The 24997-nt window shown below is 47.4% G+C and overlaps 1 protein-coding gene across 1 annotated transcript; it reads left to right on the top strand.

The window, feature by feature from the left end:
• Positions 1–1188: 1188 nt before the first annotated feature.
• On the top strand, positions 1189–21714 carry LOC137458806 (AF4/FMR2 family member 1-like). Its single transcript, XM_068170076.1, has 15 exons — positions 1189–1252; positions 13320–13341; positions 13585–13639; positions 14489–14586; positions 14908–15037; positions 15983–16080; positions 16402–16531; positions 17124–17206; positions 17319–17382; positions 18399–18535; positions 19730–19801; positions 20083–20176; positions 20279–20322; positions 20855–21000; positions 21477–21714. Exons 1-15 carry the CDS (start codon positions 1189–1191, stop codon positions 21596–21598), a joined length of 1359 nt encoding a protein of 452 aa, XP_068026177.1. The 3' UTR covers positions 21599–21714.
• Positions 21715–24997: the final 3283 nt, after the last annotated feature.

Here is a 24997-nt window from a genome sequence, read left to right as displayed (position 1 = left end):
GATCTGTACATGTCTGTGTGTGTCTAGGGAGTAAATTTGGTATCAAACACACAATATGCAAGTGCTACATGTCAAATACATGATATAGAAGGAGAAAGCATCTGTGTTTTAACCCTGACACTGAAGAGATCTTCATTTTTTTGCAGCAGCACTTAAAATGCTGGCCAGATGGGCAATGGCATGAGATTTAACACATCTAAGTGCCAGGTTCTACACACTGGCCACAAGAACCCCATGCAGTGCTACAGGCTTGGGTCAGAGCGGCTGGAGAGCAGCCAGGCAGAAAGGGAGCTGGGGATGCTGGTTGATAGTAGGCTGAACAGGAGCCAGCAGTGTGCCCGGGTGGCCAAGAGGGCCAATGGCATCCTGGCCTGGATCAGGAATAGCATGGACAGCAGGAGCAGGGAGGTCATTCTGCCCCTGTACTCAGCACTGGTTAGGCCACACCTTGAGTCCTGTGTCCAGTTCTGGGCCCCATCAGTTTAGGAAAGATGTTGAGATGCTGGAAGGTGTCCAGAGAAGGGGAACAAAGCTGGGGAGGGGTTTGGAGCACAAGCCCTATGAGGAGAGGCTGAGGGAGCTGGGGTTGCCTAGATTGGAGAAGAGGACTCTCAGGGGAGACCTTCTTGCTATCTACACCTACCTGAAGGGAGGTTGTAGCCAGGTGGGGGTTGGTCTCTTCTCCCAGGTAACCAGCACCAGAAGAAGAGGACACAATCTCAAGCTGGGCCAGGGGAGGATTAGGCTGGATGTTAGGAAGAAGTTCTTCACAGAAAGAGAGATTTGCCATTGGAACGGGCTGCCCGGGGAGGTGATGGAGTCACTATCACTGGAGGTGTTTAAAGGGAGACTGGATGAGGCACTTGGTGCCATGGCTAAGTTGATAAGATAGTGTTTGGTGATGAGTTTTTCTTGATGATCTCAAAGGTCTTTTCCAACCTGCTGAATTCTATTAATAGCTGCAATGAATGACAGAGTACTTCAAACCTGGTTTTAATTAGAAATAAAATCCTTCTATTTGTATCTTTTGACAGGTAGTTGGCATGGGGGAGTTGGCTGTGAAGTACATATGGGTCAGCAGTTCCCAGAAACAAAAACAGTTTAGGGTTACCCTTCAAGAAGGGAAAAAAAAGAGAAGACCTAGAAAACTCTAGGCCAGCCAGCCTCACCTCTGTGCCTGGCAAGATCATGGAGCAGATCCTCCTGAAGTCTTTGATTAGGCATGTGAAAGAGAAAGCAGCGGTGATTAGTGGTAAGCAACATGGCTTCACGAAGGACAAATCATGCCTGATGAACTTGGTGGCTTTCTGTGATGGAGTACAGCATCAGTGGATAAGAGAAGAACAGTTGATGTCATCTACCTGGACTGGTGTAAAGCATTTGACACTGTCCTGCATGACATCTTGGTCACCAGATTGGAAAAGCATGGGCTTGTAGGGCTGGACCTCTCCCTGGATAGGGAATGGCTGGATGGTCTCCCTCAGAGAGCTGCTGTCAATGGCTCAAATTCCAAATGGAGACCAGTGACAACTGGCCTCCCTCAGGGGCTTGTATTGGGACCAGGGATGTTTAACATCTCTGTCAGTGATCTGGACAGTGGGACAGAGTGCACCCTCAGAAGTCTGAGGATGACACCAACCTGCCTGGTCTCATTGACGTGCTGGAGGGAAAGGACACTTGGACAAGTTTGAGGGGTGGGCACAAGCCAACCTGAGGAAGTTCCACAAGGCCACGTGCAAAGTCCTACGCCTGGGTGAGGGCAATCGCAAGAAGAAATAGAGGCTGGGCATAGACTAGCTTGAGCAAGGTCTTGAGGAGAAGAACTTGACTGTGTCAGTGGATGAAAAACTCATCTTGAGCAGGCAATGTGCACTTCAACCCAGAAGGAAAATATGTGCTGGGCTTCATCAAAAGAAGCGTTACCAGCAGGGAGGAGATTCTCCTCTACTCTGCTGTGGTTGGGCCCCCGCTGGAGTACTGCATCCAGTTCTGGTGCCCCCAGCATAAGAAGGAGATCTAACTATTGGAGCAGGTCAAGAGAAGGGCCACAATAGAGATCAGAAGCCTGGAGGCACTTCCCCTGTGGGGAAAGGTTGCAAGAGTTAGGGCTGTTCAGCCTGAAGATAAGAAAGTGACATTATAATGCCCTTCTAGTACCTGAAGGAGGCCTAAGAGAAAGCCAGGGAGGGGCTTTCCACAAGGGCTTGTAGCGGCAGGGCAAGAGGGAATGGGCTGAAGCTTGAGGAGAGCAGATTTAGACTGGATATTAGGAAAAAAATTCTTCACAGTGAGAGTGGTGAGAAAGTGCAACAGGGTGCTCAGGTTGGTGGTGGATGCCCCCTCCCTGGAGGTGTTGAAGGCCAGATGGGTGAGGCCCTAAGCAAGCTGGTCTAGTGCAAGGTGTTCCTGGCCATGGCAGAGGGGTTGGAACTAGATGATCCTTGAGGTCCCTTCCAACCTATACCATTCTATGATTGATTCTGTGATAGGAGGTGAATAGAAAGCTACTATCTACATTGGCCCTAGAAACAGAAGCAAATTCTTCTGGTGCCCTTGGGATGCATTTTGATTGTTGTCTGATGTTTCAAGGTGCAAGTTTGCCATTTGGTGAGCTCAGTAGTTAACAGAACAAAGAGGTGATTAAAAGCCCCAAGCACATCAGCATTTCTCTCCTTGTGCCATGAAGAGAGGATGACAGCCTTTGGAGGACTGGTGTGTTAGGTTCGGATTTCTGAGCAAGCAGGTCCTAAGACTTTGTCACAGGCTTTGTGAAGTTGATCAATACTTCTGGAGAGCACAGGCCACCTATGGTGGTGTAGTACTGGTGCACAGAATTTTCCCAAGAGATTGCTGCTCACGGTGCTACGCGAATGGCTATTCCCTGACAGCATGGGAGCATCTGACGTGTTTAAACCCCATCACCTGCCTCATATTCCCTGGTTGATAGTAGGCTGAACAGGAGCCAGCAGTGTGCCCGGGTGGCCAAGAGGGCCAATGGCATCCTGGCCTGGATCAGGAATAGCATGGACAGCAGGAGCAGGGAGGTCATTCTGCCCCTGTACTCAGCACTGGTTAGGCCACACCTTGAGTCCTGTGTCTAGTTCTGGGCCCCATCAGTTTAGGAATGATGTTGAGATGCTGGAAGGTGTCCAGAGAAGGGGAACAAAGCTGGGGAGGGGTTTAGAACACAAGCCCTATGAGGAGAGGCTGAAGGAGCTGGGGTTGCTTAGCCTGGAGAAAAGGGGACTCACGGGTGACCTTATTGGTGTCTACACCTACCTGAAGGGAGGTTGTAGCCAGGAAGGGGTTGGTCTCTTCTCCCAGGCAACCAGCACCAGAACAAGAGGACACAGTCTCAAGCTGCACCAGTGGAGGTTCAGATTAGATCATCATTGGAGGTGTTTTGGAGGAGACTTGACAAGGTGCTTGATTGCATGGGTTAGTTGATTAGGTGGTGTTGGAGGATAGGTTGGACACGATGATCTTGAAGGTCTCTCCTCTCCTCTCCTCTCCTCTCCTCTCCTCTCCTCTCCTCTCCTCTCCTCTCCTCTCCTCTCCTCTCCTCTCCTCTCCTCTCCTCTCCTCTCCTCTCCTCTCCTCTCCTCTCCTCTCCTCTCCTCTCCTCTCCTCTCCTCTCCTCTCCTCTCCTCTCCTCTCCTCTCCTCGAGTCTCCTCTCCTCGAGTCTCCTCTCCTCGAGTCTCCTCTCCTCGAGTCTCCTCTCCTCGAGTCTCCTCTCCTCTCCTCGAGTCTCCTCTCCTCGAGTCTCCTCTCCTCGAGTCTCCTCTCCTCGAGTCTCCTCTCCTCTCCTCTCCTCTCCTCTCCTCTCCTCTCCTCTCCTCTCCTCTCCTCTCCTCTCCTCTCCTCTCCTCTCCTCTCCTCTCCTCTCCTCTCCTCTCCTCTCCTCTCCTCTCCTCTCCTCTCCTCGAGTCTCCTCTCCTCGAGTCTCCTCTCCTCGAGTCTCCTCTCCTCGAGTCTCCTCTCCTCGAGTCTCCTCTCCTCGAGTCTCCTCTCCTCGAGTCTCCTCTCCTCTCCTCGAGTCTCCTCTCCTCGAGTCTCCTCTCCTCGAGTCTCCTCTCCTCTCCTCGAGTCTCCTCTCCTCGAGTCTCCTCTCCTCGAGTCTCCTCGAGTCTCCTCTCCTCGAGTCTCCTCTCCTCTCCTCGAGTCTCCTCTCCTCTCCTCGAGTCTCCTCTCCTCTCCTCGAGTCTCCTCTCCCCTCAGTAGCTCCTCTGGCAGCCTGAAGAGCCTCTGATGAAGCATACTTGAAATGATGAATTGTAAGCAGGCTTCTTTGAGTGTCACATAGGTCTTTGTTTGCTCAGACTGTGCTCCAGACTGACTTGGCTCAGGCTTATTTTTCCAGGCACATCACTACATCTGCTGAGTGGTGAGGCTCTTTAGGAGCTCTCTTACACCAAAGCAGTGTTGAAATCAGGCAGAGATTCAGATCCCTTTCTGTTTGTATAGAAATGTCTCTACCTGAGTCAAAGTGAAAATGTCACCTTATGGTTACGGAGTTGTTCTTTTGCTGGTTTGTTTCCGTGGTTTGGCTTCACGTACTCTAATTTCATAAGAGTTTGACTGACAGGTAGTTCTTTATTAGCCTGTTCTCTGTGGTTTAGTTTTCTTTTCCAAGCCTTCTAACGTAATTCCGGACATTTCATCTGTACATTTTGCTAGTCGAGACTTAAAAATGGAGTAAAACTTCAAAGGATGCGACTTCAGACACCTCATTTCAATTAATTAAAAAGGAAACAGACACAAAGAACCACAAACACACACAGAAAACCAAAAGACCAACCACAAAACCCCCAACCACAACCCAAACAACCAAATAAGCAAAGCCATACACAGCTTGAGACTGTGTCCCCTTGTTCTGGTCCCAGGCAACCAGCACCAGAACAAGGGGACACAGTCTCAAGCTGCGCCAGGGGAGGTTTAGACTCGAGGTGAGGAGAAAGTTCTTCACCGAGCGAGTCGTTCATGATTGGAATGGGCTGCCTAGTAGTGTACCGATCTATAAGTATTTCCTAGGACTAATTTGTCATCGTTTAGGCAGGTACTTAATGTATAAATTATATCTATGATTTAAGTATAAGATTCAGCTTCTTTATGACCGGTGTCTGGGATTCTTTTGGCTTAATAGATATGGAAATGTAACTTCTACAACTCTACCCATAGAGATACAGGAGTTTAAGATTTCAGTAGGTGAAAGAGTAATTTTCAGCGATAGCTGGGATCCAAAGGTGATTTATTTGGTGTGTGTAATCCTGCTATCGGTGCTTGTTAGTAGCTGTGATAAGGGAGAAGAAGGTATCTAAGACTTGTTTCATTTTCAAGTGCAGACCAAAGAGAAGAAAGCATAGCTCTAATTTGACCCCAGAGATTTCTAGTGATGAGGAGAATGGAGAATCTCAATCAGTTAAAAATAGAACTAAACAGGCTATCGGGAAGGCTGCTTTGAACGGCACTGTTGGTGATTCTGGCAATCAGCCAGCTGCAGCGGATGCTCCTAACATGGCGGCTCCCATGTCCTCGTCAAAGCCATTTCCTTCTTCATCGGCAGGACCAGTGGTGTCCTCTGCAGCAGCTGGTCCATCTCAAAACCTGTCAGCTTCTGTTAAAGTGACTGTGAATTCAAACACAACTCCAATTAAGCAAGTAGCAGTTTTAGATATGAGAAGTGGAAGGCACAAAGCTGATCCAGGGGAGAACAGCAAGATACTGCTGCTGCTGAACAACTTCTGCTAAAAAAAGAGCCTGCTAAGGAGGAAAAGAAGGTTTGTCTTAAAGATATAGCTGAGTTATTGAGACCATCACTGGATGGAGATGCAGGGCAAATCGCAGGTCCTGGTAGGACAGCAGCTAGTGGAGGTGCTTCTGAGCTTAAAGAGATCCTTAGGAGAGTGTCAGCAGGATTATGGGGACAACATGTTGAGGAAGATGAGACAGATGAGGAAGAGGACGATATTCAGAACACCTCAGCCCCGTGCCAAGAACTTAGACATGTGCGGAAGGATTACATCAGAGCAGAGAATAAGCCAGTTCTAGCTTGGCTTGGTAGATGTTTTGATACAGGTGCACCAGCTCTAATGGTTGGAGACAAGTCAGCAGCTCAACTAGGCACTCTCTTGAAGGATAATGGAATAGATAGACATCTAGGCAGGACTTTGGGTAAGGTTTCTCTGTGGATACACCTTTTATTGGCAACTCTCATGAGATACCCATCCCAAGATGATCTTCCATGGAATCCTAAACCCTGGACTACCATGGATGAGGGAATTAAGCATCAGAGAATTTGCTGTCAGAGAGGTACTCTAGGGTAACCATGAAACTCTGAATCCTGATGAAATTCCTGTAGGAACTGGTCTTGCTAAAAAGCTCATCAAACTTTGTAGTGGTTTGAGCCTTAACTGGGAGTTAAGAGCTCAGATGGGGGCAAGGCTGAGAATCTCTTCCCCCACTCCCCACTCCTCCCTCCCAACAGAGAGGGTAAAAAAAGGAAGGAGTAAATCCACCAAACAATAATTTGGAGTAGGCTTGGAAGTAGAGAGGTAAACAGTTTTTTCTTTAAACAAAGTAAAACAAAACAATATATATATATATATATATAGACGTACATATATGTCAGTAACGGGTAAGATTCACAAGGGCAAGGAACAGGGATGGATGGGAGGGGGACAAAGAGGAAGAATACAAAACCAGTTTCTCTCTGAAGAGGCACGGAGGCAGCAGGGAGAAGGATCAGGCCCGACCATGTGGCAGAGGAGCAGGAAAGCAGCCACAGTAGCTCTCATCCAGGAGAGGCAGGAGCCAAAAGGAGAGCTAACAGCTATGATGTCCTGCTTTTTATACCCTAGCTGGGCAGGGAGGGGGGAGTGGAACAGACTCAGCTTCCCAGGGGGGAAACATCCTGCAGGGAGGGTAAAGTACCTGCAAGCCCTCCACCCTGCTTTGTTTTTTTTGTTCCCAGAATGGGAGTTAACCCACCACAAACTTGCTCCTCCTAATTATGCAAATATTCTGGCAAGCAGAATTGTGGCAAGAAATTATGGTGGAGCTCCTGCTATGGTGGGCCATTTCACTGATCAAATGAGACAATTGGAGGACAGTCTCCCACGTGTTTCTCTGGTTTCAGCCATTGAAACTCTGTCTGGAAAAATTGAGAACTGCATGAAAGAGCTGAAAGATTCCATATCCCAATTGACACAAAGAAGTAATTCTAATTCTTCCTCCAGGTGGATACAAGTTTCACCTGTGAGGAATAGACGTCCTCCAAGGAGGTCATTCCAAAACAGATCAAACCAAAACAGACCACAGAGTCAATCACGTAGGACTATTTGGAGAACTCTGTGTGATCAGTTTGGTGAGAACAGGAACAGATGGGATGGTCAACCAACTTCTAATCTTTTCAGGAGACTGAGGGAACTGCAAAGTGGCAGAACCTGAGGTAGCAATACCAGAAGGGTAGCTGTTACTTCTACAGTTTCCCAGGACAACTCTAATAGCTCCAACAGTGGCTCCAGTTCTAACACTGGACAGTGTGCTCATTGCACATGTGGGCATATTCCCCATAATTAGGGGCACCCTGCCTCCCGCCAGGGGGAGGAGAGGGATAATGGAGATAACCGAATCTATTGGAATGTGTACATCCAGTGGCCTGGCACTTCACAATTTCAGAAGTACAAGGCCTTGGTTGACACAGGAGCTCAGCGCACCATAATGCCACCAAATTGTCAGGGATCAGAGCCTATAACTACTCTGGGAATCAATGGTGGATCTCAAGAGTTAACTAAGGTAGAGGTTGATACAAGTTTAACTGGTAAACAGTGGAAGAAGCATACAGTTGTGACCGGACCTGAAGCACCTTGTATTTTGGGAATTGATTTTCTGAGAGAAGGGCATTTCAAAGACCCTAGAGGTTACAAATGGGCTTTTGGAGTAGCATCTGTAGAAGCTGATGGACAAATAGTGAGGCTGTCTGCTAGACCTGAGCTTTCTGGTGAGTCTGCAGTTGTGGCACAACATAAAATAAAGGACATTAAATTGCCGGTTGCTTCTCAGACTGTGCATCACAGGCAATACAGAACCAACCGTGACTCTTTGTTGCCCATTCAGAATCTGATTCGTCAGTTGGAGAGTCAGTCGTCAGCAAAACTCATTCACCTTTCAGTGTCCAGTGTAGTCTGTGTGAAAGCAGAATGGAGACTGGTGTCTGACAGCCAACTTCTGAGCCCTGAATGAAGTAACTCCACTTATGAGTGCAGCAGTACCAGACATGATGGAACTCCAGCATGAGCTGGAGTCCAAAGAGGCAAAATGGTATGCTACCATAGACATTGTTAATGCATTTTTCTCTATTCCCATAGCAGAGGAATGCAGGCCTCAGTTTGCTTTCACCTGGAGAGGAATCCAGTACACTTTCAACAGACTGCCAATGGGCTGGATCCACAGCTCCAGCATCTGTCATGCAGTGATCCACGATGCTCTGGAGAAAGGCGGTGCTCCAGAACACATCCAGTTCACCGATGATATCATCGTCTGGGGTAAAACTGCTGAGGAAGTCTTCGAGAAAGGTAACAAAATCACTGACATTCTTCTGAATGCAGGTTTTGCCATCAAGCGAGACAAGGTGAAAGGACCTACCACAGAGATTCAGTTTCTGGGAGTGCGGTGGCAGGATGGACGCCGACACATTCCAGTGGATGTGGTAAATAGAGTCTCTACCATGGCAAATCCTATGAACAAGCAAGAAACTCTACGTTTCTTGGGGATAGTGGGATTTTGGAGACTGCACATTCCTGGATACAGTCAGATTGTGAAACCTCTGTATGATGTGACTTGAAAGACAAACAGTTTCAAGTGGGGACCTGAACAACAAGCAGCCTTTTACCAGATAAAGGAAGAGGTAGTTCAAGCAATGGGTCTGGGACCTCTCTGAGATGGTCCAGACATTAAGAACGTTTTGTACACGGCTGCAAGTGACAATGGTCCAACCTGGTGCTTGTGGCAAAGAGCTCCACGTGAGGCACGTGGACGACCTCTTGGTTTCTGGAGTCGAGGTTACAGAGGTTCAGAGGCTAATTATACTCCAACAGAGAAAGAGATTCTAGCTGCCTATGAAGGAGTAAAAGCAGCTTCTGAAGTAATTGGAACTGAATCACAACTTCTCTTAGCTCCCAGATTACCAGTTTTGAATTGGATGTTCAAAGGCAAAGGTTCCATGCCACATCATGCCACAGATTCTACATGTTCCAAGTGGATGGCTCTGATAACACAGAGAGCTCCAATGGGAAATCTTGAAAGACCTGGTCTAGTCGAGGTGATCACAAGTTTGCCTGAAAGTACCAACTGTGCTAAACCTCAAGAGGAGAAAGTAGCTTGTGCTGACAAAGCTCCTCCTTACAGTGACCTTTCTGATGATGAAAAGAAATATGCTTTGTTCACAGACGGTTCCTGTTGTCTTGTTGGAAACAAGCGAAGGTGGAAGTCTGCAGTGTGGAGTCCAACACGCTGAGTTGCAGAAGCAAAGGATGGAGAAGGAGAATCCAGTCAATTTGCAGAGGAAAAAGCTGTCCAGCTAGCTCTTGATGTAGCTGAACGTGAGCGATGGCCAAAGCTTTATCTCTACACCGACTCATGGATGGTAGCCAATGCTCTGTGGGGTTGGCTAAAGGACTGGAAAAAGAATGGTTGGCAGAGAAAAGGAAAACCCATTTGGCCAGCTGACCAGTGGCAGAACATTGCTGATCGAATTGAGAGAATTCCAGTAAAGGTGAGACACATAGATGCTCACATTCCTAAAAGCAAAGCTACTGAGGAACAGCAACACAACCACCAGGCAGATCTAGCTGCAAGAGTTTCTCAAGTAGACATGGACTCTGATCTTGATCTCGACTGGAAACACCGAGGTGAGATATTCTTAGCTCGGTGAGCTCATGATTCATCAGGACATCAAGGCAGAGATGCAACATAGCAGTGGGCTCGTGACAGATCCATAGACATTTCCATGGATGCTATCACACAAGTCATCCATGACTGTGACATTTGTGCTGCTATTAAGCAGGCAAAGCGACTTAAGCCTTTATGGTATGGTGACAGATGGTCCAAGTACAAGTATGGTGAAGCTTGGCAGATTGACTACATCACTCTACCACGTTCTCGTTCTGGTAAGCAGTATGTGCTTACTATGGTAGAGGCAAACACTGGATGGTTGGAAACTTATCCAGTTCCACATGCAACTGCACGCAACACCATTCTCGGTCTGGAGAGACAAATCCTGTGGAGACACGGAACGCCAGAGAGGATTGAGGATGTTCTCTCTCTAACCCTTTTTGGGAAAAAAGGGAGGAAGGGGAAGAAAGGGGTATTTTTGGGGGGACCCTCCTCGCTGGAGGAGGACAGGATTTCTATGTTATGTTCTTTGCTGTATGTTTTTATATACACTGTAAATACTGTGTATTGTGTATATAGTCATCTTCATGTCAATCTGCTTGTAAATATAGCTTTTATCCACTTTTTTGCTTCTCTGATTGAGTTAGCCTTGGTTTCTTTGTGTGTGTGGGAGAACTGAACTTTCTCTCACCACCACAAACAGAAATCCTGCCATAAGAAATGTGTGTCGTTCCAGATTCATGGGTACACTACAGGATTTGTGTGAGATGACCTCTAGTAGAAGAGCTACAGGGGATATGTGTTGAGAAAGAAACAGAAATTCGTACAGCAGCAGTGCCTGTGGATTACTGTGAGCTCCAGATGAGTCTTCAAATTGGTTCATACTGGAGTAGGAGCTTTTCTTGCACCCCTGAGACTGTAAAATTTCTCCAGGAAGCTGCATGGCTGTCCACAGGTGTAACCTTGTCCTCTCCCACCATAGCATGTGCCAGCAGAAGTGCAAATGTCCCAAATCCTGAGACCACCACCTGAAAACACAAGCAAGAAGAAGGTCTCCATCTGGACACTGAGCCATTGACTGCAACTCCTTGAGAGAGGCCACCTAGCCAACTCCTTACCCACCAAGTGGTCCATCAAATCCAGATCCTTCCCATTTAGGGAGCAGGATGCTGTGCTGGGCAGTGTCAAACAGTGAGCCTAGAAATGGGAATCTTTAAGCTCTCTTGAACTACCCTTTTCATCCTGTTCCAGCACCATGTAGGGGCTCCCTCACCGGCTGGGAGTGTGGGATAGTCTCAGTGAGCAGTCTACTATTCCCAGAATCCAGTCTTTCTTTTGTTCCTCCTTCTTCCCCACCAGCTTGCTCCTTCTGGAGAATATCTGGCAATTTGCATTGCACAAATAAGAATCCTGCTTTCAGCTGCTCCAGACTCTGCCTTTTGTCTTCAGCCATGCCACAACTATCATCTTCATGCAAACTCTCTCTTTGAAATGGGGAGATGCCAGACTCCTTCTCGGTGACGCATCTTTAAGCCAGCTGGCAGAGAGGGAGCAGCCTGTGCATTCTATGTGGCTGTTTGGCAAGAGAGAACAATTTCAGAGCTGCTTTTTGCTCTTTTAAAACAGTTTTGGAGACCAATGGTGTGTATATAAGAAACAAATGCTCACATCCTGCAAATGAAACTTTAGCAGCTATTAACTCCTGAGCTAGTCAAAGCATTAAAATTACTAATAGAATCACAGAATGGTAGGGGTTGGAGGGGACGTCTGAAGATCAAGTCCAATCCCCCTGCCAAAGCAGGATCATTTAGGGCAGGTCACACAGGAACATATCTCTAAGGGTGCTGAAAGTCTGTGGAGAAGGAGGCTCCAAAACCTCTCTGATCAGCCTGGTGCAGGGCTCTGGCAAGCTCGCAGGAAAGAACTTTCTTCCAGAAGTTGAAGTGGAACTTGCTGTGTTCCAGGTCCCTCATGCTATCACAGGGTACCATCGAAAGGAGACTGGCCCCTTCTTGACAGTCACCCTGCAGATAGTTGGAAACATTATCAAGATCCCCTCTCAGCCTTCTCCTCTCTGGACTAAAGAGCCCCAGGTGTCTCAGCCTTTCCTCCTAAGACAGACATTCCACTCCCTTAATCATCCTCAGAGCCCTCCATTGGACTCCCTCTTGTATACCTCTGTCCCTCGTCAACTGGGCAGCTTAAGAACTGGACACTCTACTCCAGATGTGGTCTCACTAGGGCAGAGCAGAGAAGGAAGAGAACCTCCCTTTACCTACTGGCACCAGTCTTCTAGTGCACCCCAGGAGCCCATTGGCTTTCTTGGCCCCCAGGGCATATTGCTGCCTCATGGATAACTTCTTGACCCCCAGATCCTTCTCCATGGAGCTGCTTTCTGGCAGGTCAACCCCTAAGACATGCTGTTATTCCTCCACAGGTGCAGGGCTCTAAACTTACTCTTCTTGAACCTCATGAGGTTCCTCTTTTCCCAGCTCTCCACTCTGTCCAGGACTCATTGAATAGTCCCTGCCTAGCACCTTGTCAGCCAGTCCTCCAAGCTGCATATCACCAGCAAACTTGTGCAGATTACAAACTGTCCCCTCACCCAGGTAATTGATGGTGATCTTGAAGAAGACTGGACCCAGTACTGACCCCTGGAGTTGGAAGGGACCCTGAAGATCATCTAGTTGTAAAGATGGTGCCATAGGCAGGGGGACCCCTCGTGCTCGGCCAACACTCTCAAGGCCTCATCCAAGCTGTCTTCCAACACTTCCAGGATGGGCAAAAGTGCTTCTGGTAGATCTGCTGAAACTTATGACCCCATAATCTCACACCAGTGCATTGCCAGCAATTTGGCTAGGCCTTTGCTGGAGCCAGTGCTTCCAAGTGCACATCTTCATGTGTCCTCAAGAGGCCAGTACTCCTAGAGAGGAGGCTCGTGTGTCAGTCATGGACTACTGCACTCAGTTCTTGCTTGTGGCTTGGGTGGGAGTTAGTGGCTTGGAGTGGTCTGGAGCACTGAGGTTCCTTGAGCAGACAATATGAGCACACTGGAACCCACTGCTCACCCACAACTGAAAGGCAGGGACTGCCATGTAGCTGTGTGAAGGGGTAATTCAGGTGTGGTAATAATGGAAGAGCTTGAATTGTGGAGTAGATTCCTCCCTTTTTGTCACTGAAGCTGAGCCCCCCTTTTAGCCCTGTTGTGGCTGTGGGAGTGGGAAGGATCAGGATGCATTAGGGGGGATTCTTTGCTCTGAATCAGGTCAGGGTCTGTTATGTTTGCATATTAACCAGGCCTCTTGGGCCCTCTACCTTCTAGGGTCTTCACTCATGATTCAAGCCAATTTTTTTCCCTTAAACAGGAGCTATTTCCAAATTAGTTGAAAACTGCTTTGGCGGAATCTCTCTTTGTCTGCCCTTGCAGTCTTGGGTGGTTATAAGTTGTGGTACTGAGCTCCATTGAAAATTGTATTGAGATCAACTGGGAAGCTCCCAGGCAGCCCTGGGCTGTCTTTGGCATTCTCTGGATTAGTGAGGTAATGAGAGGGATAGGAGCCAGTGCGTCAGGAATGGTCAAAAAGGATGTGGCAGGCTGGTTTCTTGTGGACCATACACCAAGTCTTTGTCAAGGTCTGCTGCCTGAAAATGAGCCTGCCTTGGCTGATGCCTGTCTTCTGGTTGTCTTCCAGTATGACTGGTAAGGAGGTGCACCTAAGTGACAACGAAGAGAGCAGCGAAGACCAAGTGAGTTGCAGACAGTTTTTACACTGTTCCGACAGATCTGCCTTGAAACACCTTGTTCTGTTGTGCTGGCATCCTTCAGCTAACCATTTGCTCCCTTCCTCCTCTTTGTTTTTGTAGCCAAAGGAGGATGTTGAAAAGCCACCAACACTGCTTGCTGCCCCAACCACAGGTTTATTCCCAAACTTCTGTTTAGACCAAATCAGGAGGAAGGTCAAAGTGTTTCCTATATGTGGGGAGGGGCAGTAAGGGCTGCTAGTGTCTCTGGAGTTGCTTTATTTTCTTTTAGTTGGATGGGGAAGCATAGAAAGTTCCAGTTAGAAAAGAATGAGGTTCAGGTGAGCTGCTGATTTGCACAGTTTGGGCTGCGAGATCTATGGAGTGCGATTGAAGTTGTCGTTTATTACCACTCTGCCTTCCTGGTGCCTGTTCCTCTGGCAGACAGGGGCTGTGATTTGAGGTGACTGTGTAAATGTCACCTGTATGAAATTGTGGTTAGAAAACCAAAACCTCATCTCCTCTGGGGGACCTGGGTGATCTAACTCTGTTGTGAGTGCAATTTTTTCCTTCCCCTAACTTCAGGTGGTTTTAGCAACAAGAAGTTTAGCAGTTCCATCCCCACCAGTACAAAAGGATTCATCTCTCAAAGCATAAGGAGATAAAATGTCATGGTAGGATGCTGGTCAGTGAGCTGGACATCTGCACACACTGATCCCCAGATTTCCACCTTGTTGGTTCCACTCTGTTGTCTTTAACCAGAAGCTATCAAATACAGCTGTGCAGATCAACACTTCATGTGAGCTTTCAAAACCTGAGGAGTTTTTTCTTTTACCTTTTTATTCTTCATGCTAGAGGGAAAAGGAGGGGGAGGCTGCTAGGAAGAAACTCAAGTCAGAAAAAGAAGCCATATCGGTGGTGTGTGCAGCTACCAACCTCTCCAGTGAACGGAAGTGAGTACAGAGCAGTGGGATGGCAGAAAGGCTATTGAACTGAGTAACTGGCAGTCCATCAGTTTTCACCTGTTGATCGTTGCTGTTTCCTTAATTGAGCAGAACCTGATGAAAGGAAAAGCTCAGGAGATCATGCTGATGCTGTCTGTTCCCTCAGCTGCTGCAGCATTTAGCATTTCCCACAAGAAGGAGGAGAGAATGGTTTGGGTTGGAAGGCACCCTGGAGAGCCAGTTAGAAAAGAATGAGGCTGGGATGCTGGATTTTGCCTGTGAATCAGAGGTGTACTTCTCCAACTCTTCTTTCCTCCTCTCACTCTACAGTGGCTCTCCGTTGCCTGCAGAAGGCAATCAGCAGGAGATAGGAGAGGCCAAGAAACAGCCCAGTGCACAGAGGCAGCTCTTCAAGGGAACACCAAAAGAATCTTCTGTCAAGCCTATTGAAATGAGGAAGGTGAGAGGTGGAGCTGGGTTTGTAGCAGGACCAAGGTGTTGTTTCAAATGCCCCTTTGGAGAGCTCATTGTTGCTTCCCCGGTTGGAGGGGACTCAGGATGCTCTTCCTTTAAAGGCCTCATCAAACATTGAATGGGAATATGTGTCCAAAGCGTCCACTGATGTTTAATGTTGGTCACAGGGCACCTGCCCAGCAGATGGAAAGCCCTGTCAGCTGTCTAAAAAATGCCTTGGTGTTTTTCAGCATTTTATACTGTCTTGTCTTGAAACCATGGTGTCCCATAGAACAAAAGTCCTGGAATGTTTTGGCCACCAGCAGGTGTGCTGTCAGTAGGACGCACTGAGAAGTGCTGTTTCTTGCACAGTTTCTTTTACAGTTTCCTTTCCAGTGTCTTGGCTTGTAGCAAATGATTGTGAAGCTTTCTGATCAGGTGAGCTGGTGATTTGCACACTTTGTGCTGCCAGATCTGTGGAGTGCAATTGAAGTTGTCGTTTATTACCACTCTGCCTTCCTGGTGCCTGTTCCTCTGGCAGACAAGGGCTGTGATTTGAGGTGACTGTGTAAAATGTCACCTGTATCAAATTGTGGTTGAGAAAACCAAAACCTCTTGTACTCTGGGGAACCTGGGTGATGTAACTCTGCTGTGAGTGCAATTTTTTCCTTCCCCTAACTTCAGGTGGTTTTAGCAAGAAGCAGTTTAGCAGTTCCATCCCCACCAGTACAAAAGAATTCATCTCTCCAAGCAAAAGGAGATAAAATGTCATGGTAGGATGGTGGTCAGTGAGCCGGACATCTGCACCCACTGTGCTCTGAGTTTCCACTTTGTTGGTTCCACTCTCTTGTCTTTAAGCAGAAGCCATCAAATACAGCTGTGCACATCAGCATTCATGTGAGCTTTCAAACCTGAGCAGTTATTTCCTTTTCCTTTTTACTCTACATTCTAGTGGGAAAAGGAGGAGGAGGCTGCTGGGAAGAAAGTGAGGTCAGAAAAAGAAGCCATATCGGTGGTGTGTGCAGCTACCAACATCTCCAGTGAACGGAAGTGAGTACAGAGCAGTGGGATGGCAGAAAGGCTATTGAACTGAGTAACTGGCAGTCCATCAATTTTCATCTGGTGATCATTGCTGTTTCCTTAATTGAGCAGAACCTGATGAAAGGAAAAGCTCAGGAGATCATGCTGATGCTGTCTGTTCCCTCAGCTGCTGCAGCATTTAGCATTTCCCACAAGAAGGAGGAGAGAATGGTTTGGGTTGGAAGGCACACTGGAGAGCCAGATAGAAAAGAATGAGGCTGGGATGCTGGATTTTGCCTGTGAATCAGAGGTGTACTTCTCCAACTCTTCTTTTCCCCTCTCACTCTACAGTGGCTCTCCGTTGCCTGCAGAAGGCAATCAGCAGGAGATAGGAGAGGCCAAGAAACAGCCCAGTGCACAGAGGCAGCTCTTCAAGGGAACACCAAAAGACTCTTCTGTCAAGCCTTTTGAAATGAGGAAGGTGAGAGGTGGAGCTGGGTTTGTAGCAGGACCAAGGTGTTGTTTCAAATGCCCCTTTGGAGAGCTCATTGTTGCTTCCCCGGTTGGAGGGGACTCAGGATGCTCTTCCTTTAAAGGCCTCATCAAACATTGAATGGGAATATGTGTCCAAAGTGTCCACTGATGCTTAATGTCGGTCACAGGGCACCTGCCCAGCAGATGGAAAGCCCTGTCAGCTGTCTAAGAAATGCTTTGGTGTTTTTCAGCAGTTTATGCTGTCTTGTCTTGAAACCATGGTTTTCCATAGAACAGAAAGTCCTGGAATGTTTTGGCCACCAGCAGGTGTGCTGTCAGTAGCACGCACTGAGAAGTGCTGTTTCTTGCACAGTCTCTTTTACAGTTTCCTTTCCATTGTCGCAAATGATTGTGAAGCTTTCTGTTCCAAATCCATCAGTCTGTCCTCACAGGAGTAGTGCTCCAGCCCTCTAATCATCCTTTTGGGCCCAATTAAATATCTTGTCTTGAAATTTTGGATATGTTGGAAAGCCAGGATTTGCAATGGTTTCAAGGCTGATCCCTCTAATCAGCTTTATTTCTGCTCTGTGATTTTTCAGGGATCCCCAGGATATGTCACAAAGCCCTACCCGGAGCCTCAATGTAGCTCCAGGCTGTCAAGACCTCACCTCAAGGCTGCAAAGTAAGTTTTCGTTTCTCACTCCTCATCTGCAGTTTATCAACATGCCAGGCAAGGCTGGCCCTGCAGCCCTTCTTCATCCCTTTTCTATTTTACTTCTCGGTCTCCAATTCAGGAAGCAGCAAGTAAAATACTACCAAGGAGAGATCAAGAGGCTGAAGGACAAAGGTGATGCCATAGTAAGTCTTGGTCCTGTGCTGGAAATGTTAACCAGCTCTTGCATTAGGACCCACTCCATGCGTGCATGTGAAGAAGAGCACCTGGGTGAGGTCACTGCCATACATGGAGTACGTTCAGCTCCCGTGTCAGGAGCCTGGCTTCATTTGCCAACTGTTCAGACATTTCCCTTTTTGACAAACACATCTAGAGAACATGGCAAGGCAAGGGCACTCAGAATGGATGCTGTCCGTGGTTAGCAGGCCTGTTGTCTTTGCAGAGCTGTCTCAAAGTCCTTGTCAGAGAGACGGGGCAGTCAGTTTTAAGACAGTTCCCTCTGAAATGTCAGGGCCCTGAGGCTAATGATGTTGCTGATGAACAAGACTTGGAAGTGGCCTTTGCAGGTGGAAATGACTTTCTCCACCCCATGCAGCTGAACAGCATGTATGAATGAACATACATTTTTTATTTGCCAAGTCAGATAATGGAGATTTGCTGCTTGCCACTTATCTGTGAATTGAAGTGAGGGAATACTGCAGTGGGAAAGCTCCATCTGCCATTCACAAGGCAGGTTTCCAGGACCAGAGAGAAACATCCTGAAGGAAAAGACTGAGCAAGAGGAAGAGAGATTCTCCTCCCTTGCACCAGCTGCTAGGAGGAGAGGAAATGGCCCACCTGCTCAGGTTGCCCCAGGAGAAGTTTAGGTTGGATATTAGAAGAAACTTCTCCACTGAAAGGGTTCTCCAGCAGTGGCAGAAGTTCTCCCGGGAGGTGGTGGAATCCCCGCTACCAGAGCTGTTTAAAAGACACAGAGATTTGGGACATGGTTGGGCACTTGGCTTGCTAGAGTTAGATAATGGCTTGAGTTCTGTGAGCACATGAGGGGTTCTGCTCAGAGCCTCTGAGATAGCAGGCAGAAGCCTGAGTTTCTTCAACGTTCTTCAACTCCTGCCTAACAAGGAAGGCAAAAGATCTTCAAGCACAAACGAGAGAAGCAGTTTTTATGGGAGTCAAAAAATGCTCATTTTGTTCCCAACAGCCCCACTTCATTGGCAAGGGCATTCAGTACCTGGATGCTGCCCTTTGCTTTGCTGAATACGGGATGGGCTTGGAATGGGATGCACCAGCACCCAGATCAGCTTCCCACATCTTCAGAGAAACTATAGAGCTCATCAGGTAAGTAGTTTTCAAAGCCTAGTGGTTAGGCAGCATGCTGAGAGGGGAAGGGTCAGTCACATTGCTAGTTTTGCAACTGGGTGGTTCCAGATTCCCACCATGGAGTAGAGTTCAGGTTGCTGTACAAGCATGAGACAGACAGACTCTCAAGAGGAACCAGAAGCAGTGAGAGAATCCCAGTATGGTGGGGCTCAGAAGGGGCCTCTGGAGATCACCAAAGCAGGATCATTCAGAACAGGTTGTGCAGCATCACCATGTCCAGGAGGGCTTTGGAGTCTCTGCAGAGAAGGAGACTCTGCAGCCTCTCTGGGTAGCCTGCTCCAGGGCTCTGGCACCCTCACAGCAAAGAAGATTTTCCTTGGGTTTAGGTGGAACTTCCTGTGTTCTAGTTTGTGCCCCTTGCTCCTTGTCCTGTCACTGGGCACCACTGAAAAGAGTCTCTCATGGGGTTATTGTCAGCCTAGTGCAGGACCTGGCACTTGGCCTTGTTCAGTCTCATACAACTGTCCTCAGTCCATTGATTCATGCTGTCCAGGTCCCTCTGCAGAGCTTCCTCCCCTCAAGCAGAACAACACTCATGCTCCGATGAGATGTGGCAGTGTCGTCTGCAAACTTCTTGAGGGTGCACTCAATCTCCTCATCCAGATCCTTGATAGAGATATCAAAGAGAGCTGGACCCAGTGCTGAGCCCTGGGGCACAGCACTTGTGCCTAGCCACCAACTGCATTGAATTCCATTGCCACCACTCTCGGGGCCCAGTCATCCAGCCAGTGTTGCATCCAGCAGAGTGCATGCCCATCCAGGCCATGAGCAGCCAGTTTGTGCAGCAGAATGCCTTGGGACTGTGTCAAAAGCTTTACTGAAGTGCATGCAGACACATGCATGGCCTTCCCCTCATCCCCTAAGAAGGTCACCTTGTGATGGAAGGAGACCAGGTTAGTCAAGCAGGACCTGCCTGTCCTAAACCCATGCTGACTGGGCCTGAGGAGAGTGAGTCACGCAGGGGCCCCATCTGTCCCCACTGCATGGAAAAGATGGCATTGAGAGACACAGTCCTCTGCTCAAGATGACAGAGAGCACTCGGTGCCAGGACTCAGGGCAGGTCTCCTGGCTTGTGAGATATGGACATCTCATGGACAGTGAGACTTGAGAGCACTGGTGGCTGACAAGATTCTGTTTGTTTTCTTTCTTTAGATTAATCACAACGATGAAATCCTTTGTGGACTCCTCACCAACTCCACATGAAGAAATCCTTCTGCTGTTGTGGTGCGTACCTGGGGGCTCACTCAGCCTGGGGCACCTCTAAGAGGCTGGGCACCTCTTTATGTGAAAGAGCAGGCATGGCCCTTCCTCCTTTGGTTTCGGTTTTGCGTTTTCCTCCCTTGGGATTTATTTCCCAGAGCCTTTTTCTGCGATGAGGAGCAGCAGGAGGGGAAACCTGAGCTTTCTGGGCTGTGCAGCACAGCTGATGTGCGCCTGCCTCTGTCCCACGAGGCTGAGTAGTGCTGAGCCTGAAGGCTGAGGCTTGGCTGTGTTTCTGTCCACAGCATGCGCTGCCAGTCTCTCCTGCACATGGCCATGCTGCAGCACAAAAGGGACACAGCAATGAAGTATTGCGGGATCCTGAGTCACCACTTCGAGGTAGGGCAGGGCTGTTCCTGAGCTGCCAGCTGGATGGCTGCAGGAGGAACTGATGGTGGCAGAAGTGCCCAGAGCTAACAAGAGTTCTGTTCCTTGCTGCAGAGTTCTTCCAGAGCAACACGAGCGCCTTCTGCCAGTGCTGCAAGGTAAGGTTTCAAACTACAGACCTTGTAAAGTGCCCGTGTGGGTGTGAGTGAAAAGAGGAGCTGTGGGAGTTGCAGGCCGCATCCGGGAGTGCTTCCCCGCTCGCTCTTTTCTTGCCACTGACATCACAGTGTTATGGGACATGAGGATGCTTCTGCTCTCTCTTTCCTGTATTTCCTTGTTGGAAAAGATTGTTGGGCGTTTTTTGTCACTAGGTCCAGGATGTATCTATCAAGCAGAGCAGTTCTCCACCACAAACACAGGAGGAGCGGAGTGAAGATGACACGGTGCCTGTGCTGTGTCAGGGCCCCTGCTGTTGTCATCTGTATTCTGTTAAAGATCCCCTGACGCTTCCTGGGGTACCATCCCCATCTCCAAGGCCTCTGTCCCCTTACATGGTGCAGTCCATTTCATAGTCTCCCAGGAGCCTTGGTAGAAGCCCTCTCTTGCCAGTGACTACAATGAGGCTGCCTGCAGTGGTGTGGTGGATGGGTGGCCCATTCTGATCCCCAGTCTCACCTTTTCTTTTGTCAGCTCCAGTGCCACCAGGAATGAATCAGCAGTCTCAGTTCCCACTCATGTACCCCTCATCACCTCTTCCTACCTCGAGATCACTTCCAGTATCTTCCCAGCCTGTGATACATGGGATGAGGCTGAAGTCCTGGCCAGGAAGAACAAGGGTAAGTAAGCCTTGGTCCTCCAGCCTTTCTCTCCTGCATGCTGTGTGTGTCTCAATGGAAAGGCTGTCCTGGCATCCTCATGTCTGCGAGCTAAGGGATGAGGGTATCAAGTGCAGGAAACAAGTCACCTGGCTTCATGGTAACACAGGAAGAAGCCTGAGGGGGGTTGGTGTTTGTTTTTCCCTTTGGGGCACTTCCCTCTTTGGAGTTGGTGCCCCTTCTGGGAAGATCAGCCTTCTGCACTGCACCCTGTGGGTTTAGTTTGTTTGTCAGACATCCAGGTGCTTTTGTCTTGCAAAGAGTGAAGCTGGCTTCTCTCTCTTTAATGGAGGAGCTGAGCAGCACTTGAACTGGGCTCCTTGCTGGCCAAGTGACAGCATGCTGCTGTTGTCCTTCCTTGTCCTCCCCTTGTCTCTCAGATGTGCCTGTTGTGTGAAACCCACCATCTCTTTTCAATCTGCCTGCCCCTTTTGCAGAGCTTTTTGCTGAACTCAGCGCAGCGGCAGGCAGTCTGGCTCTGAACAGCAGCGTGAGGGAGCTGGTCCGCTACGCTAGACAGGCTTTACAGTGGCTGAGACGGGAGACAAATACACCCTGACTGGCCCGGGTGATGGAAGAAACATCCTCCAGAGCCGGACCTGGGGAGGCACTGGACGTGCTTTTATAAGGAGCTGTTTTTAGAAGTTTTATAAGCAAACTATTTTTAGTGCTTTTGTAAGGAACTATTTCAGTACATTTCTAGGAAAGCACTTTAAGTGCTTTTATATGTATATATTCTAAGTATTTCTATAAGTAACTGTTCTTAGTACTTTTATAGGGAAATAAAAGTAGTAGTTTTAAAAGAAACTCGTTTTAGTACTCCTATAAGGAACAATTTTTAGTACATTTGTATGGAACAATTTTTGGTACATTTATAAGAACTATTCTTAGTAAATTTGTATGAAACTCTTCTTGGTACTTTCATAGGGAACTATTGTGATTAGTTTTGGCTAGGCCTTTGCTGGAGTCAGTGCTTCCTAGAGCACATCTTCATGTATTGTCAAGAGCCCAGTACTCCCAGAGAGGAGACTCGTGTGTCAGTCACAGGCTACTGCATTCAGTTCTTGCTTGTGGCTTGGGTGAGAGTTAGTGGCTTGAAGTGGTCTGGATCATTGATGTTCCTTGAACAGACAATATGAGCAAACTGGTTTTGTGCAGAGAGCTTTGCTGTGCTCTTGGCTACTCAGAGCTGAGAGGCAGGGACTGACATGGAGCTGTGTGAAGGGGTCTTTCAGGTGTGGTAATAATGTAAGAGCTTGAATTGTGGAGTTGTTTCCTCCCTCTTTGTCATTGAAGCTGAGCCCCCCCGCCTTTTTGCCCTGTTGTGGCTTTGGGAGTGGGAAGGATAAGGATGTATTAGGGAGGATTCCTTTGCTCTGAATCAGGGCAGGGTTTGTGATGTTTGCATATTAAGCATGCCTCTTGGGGCCCTCTTCCTTCTAGAGTCTTGGCCCACAATTCAAGCCAACTTTTATTCTTTAAACAGGAGCTGTTTTCAAATTAGTTGCTTTTGGCATGTTTTGGTTCAGTCAGGCAATGAGAGGGGTTAGCAGCCAGAGTGTGACAAATGGTCAAAATACTACAAACGCTGGTAAAATACTACACAGGAGAGATCAAGAATCTGATGGAGAAAGCTGATGCCATGGTAAGTCTTGGCCCTGTGCTGAAAGTGTTAACCAGCTCTTGCAGTTGGATCAGCTCCATGTGTGCATGTGAAGAAGGGCCCTGAGGCTAATGGTGTTGCTGGTGAACAAGACTTGGAAGTGGCTTTGCAGGTGGAAGTGAATTTCCCTACCATATGCAGCTGAACAGCATGTATGAAGGAAGACCCCTTTTTTTTGCCTAGTCAGATAATGGACATTTGCTGCTTGCCACTTATCTGTGAATTGAAGTGAGGGAATACTGCAGTGGGAAAGCTCCATCTGCCATTCACGAGAGACCTGACTGAGATATTAAAAAGTGCAAAGATCAGCAATTACTCAAGGCAAAGACTGAGCAAGAGGAAGGGATGTTCTCCTCCCTTGCAACAGCTACTAGGAGGTGAGGAAATGGCCCACCTCCTCCGTTTGCCTCAAGAGAAGTTCTGTTTGGATATTAGAAGAAAATTCTCCACTGGAAGGGTTCTCCAACAGCGGCAGAGGTTCCCCAGGGAGGTGGTGGAATCCCCACTACCAGAGCTATTTAAAAGACACAGAGATTTGGGACATGGTTGGGCACTTGGCTTACTAGAGTTAGATAATGGTTGGATTTTTCCAGCCAGCACCATTCTCTGACTCCATACTACCATCCAGAGAGCACAGATCTGATGTCTGGGAGCACATGAGGGATTCTGATTAGAACCTCAGAGATATCAGCCGGAGGCATGACTTTCTTCAACTCCTGCCTAACAAGGAAGGCAAAAGATCTGCAAGCACAAGTGAGAGAAGCAGTTCTTATGGGAGTCAAAAAATGCTCATTTTGTTCCCAACAGCCCCACTTCATTGGCAAGGGCATTCAGCACCTGGAAGCTGCCCTTTGCTTCGCTGAATATGGGATGGGCTTGGAATAGGATGCACCAGCACCCAGATCAGCTTCCCACATCTTCAGAGAAACTATAGAGCTCATCAGGTAAGTAGTTTTCAAAGCCTGGTGGTTAGGCAGCATGCTCAGAGGGGAAGGGTCAGTCACATTGCTTGTATTGCAGCTAGGTGGTTCCAGATTCCCACTGTGGAGTAGAGTTCTGGTTGCTGTACAAGCATGAGACAGACAGACTCTCAAGAGGTACCAGAGGAAGTGAGAGAATCCCAGTATGGTGTGGCTCAGAAGGGAGCTCTGGAAATCACCAAAGCAGGATCATTCAGAACAGGTTGTGTGGCATCACCATGTCCAGGAACTGTTCTTAGTACTTCTAGGAGGAACTATTCTTAGTACTTTTATAGGGAATTATTATGAGTTTTAAATGAAACTGGTTTTAGTACTCTTACAAAGAACAATTTTTAATATGTTTATAATGAACAACTTTATGTGCCTTTATAAGTAACTATTCTTAGTACTTCTAGAAGTAGCTATTCTTTGCACTTTTACAGGGAACTATTTTCAGCAGTTTTATAAGGAAGTAGTTTTTAGTACATTTATAGGCAACTAACAGTAGTACATTTAAAAGGCGGTAGTTTTTGTTATGTTAGAAGAAACTATGATTAGTCCTTTCTGAAGGAACTATTTTGAGTACTTTTAGAAGGAACTACTTTTTAGTATTATCTACAGGAACGATTTTTAGTAACTTTAGAAGGAATTCTTTTTAGTACCTTTAGAAGGAACAGTTTTTATTAATTTTATAGGGAACTATTTTTGGTACTTTCAGAAGGAACCATTTTTAGTAATTTTAGAGAGAACTATTTTTACTGCCTCTGCAAACAACTATTCATATTTCTTTTAGAAGGAACCCTTTTCTCAGCCCTTGTAGAAGGAACCATTAATAGTATCATAGTATCAGTCAGGGTTGGAAGGGACCACAAGGATCAATCATCTAGTTCCAACCCCCCTGCCATGGGCAGGGACAGGGACATTAATAGTGGTTGTATTAGGTACTGGTTGTTGTATTTTATAAGGAACTATTACAAGTACTTTTAGAAGGATCTATTTTTACCAAAGCATTTTTAGAACTCTTCCAGGTAACTCAGTGCTTTCATAGGGAAATATTGCTAAGTAGTTTTCTAAGTATTTTTAGAATATTTGTAAGGACCTTCTCTTAGTAATCTTTTAAGGAACTGTATTTGTTACTTTTACAAGTAACTATTTTTAGTGCTGTCAAAAGTAACTACTCTTAGTACTTTAACAGGGAATTATTATTGTTATAAGGATCTGGGTTTACTACATTTATAGGGAACCATCTGTAGTGTCTTTAAAAGGAAGTCGTTTTAGTCCTTTGAGAAGAAGCTATTACGAGTCCTTTTAGAGGGAACAACTTTTACTGCTTCTA

The sequence above is a fragment of the Melanerpes formicivorus genome, unplaced genomic scaffold (assembly GCF_026170545.1).
Source record: "Melanerpes formicivorus ecotype bairdi unplaced genomic scaffold, bMelFor1.0.p_v2 SCAF_280, whole genome shotgun sequence".
NCBI lineage: Eukaryota > Metazoa > Chordata > Aves > Piciformes > Picidae > Melanerpes > Melanerpes formicivorus.
Note: the sequence above shows the minus strand (reverse complement) of the source record. Positions and strands in the feature narration are given on the sequence as shown.

Coding starts and splice junctions, on each gene's coding strand:
- LOC137458806 (XM_068170076.1), top strand. CDS start 1,189: ATGGAGCAGATCCTCCTGAAGTCTTTGATTAGGCATGTGAAAGAGAAA. Junction 16,532..17,123: donor AGCCTTTTGAAATGAGGAAG/GTGAGAGGTGGA, acceptor GTGATTTTTCAG/GGATCCCCAGGATATGTCAC. Junction 19,802..20,082: donor GAAATCCTTCTGCTGTTGTG/GTGCGTACCTGG, acceptor TTCTGTCCACAG/CATGCGCTGCCAGTCTCTCC.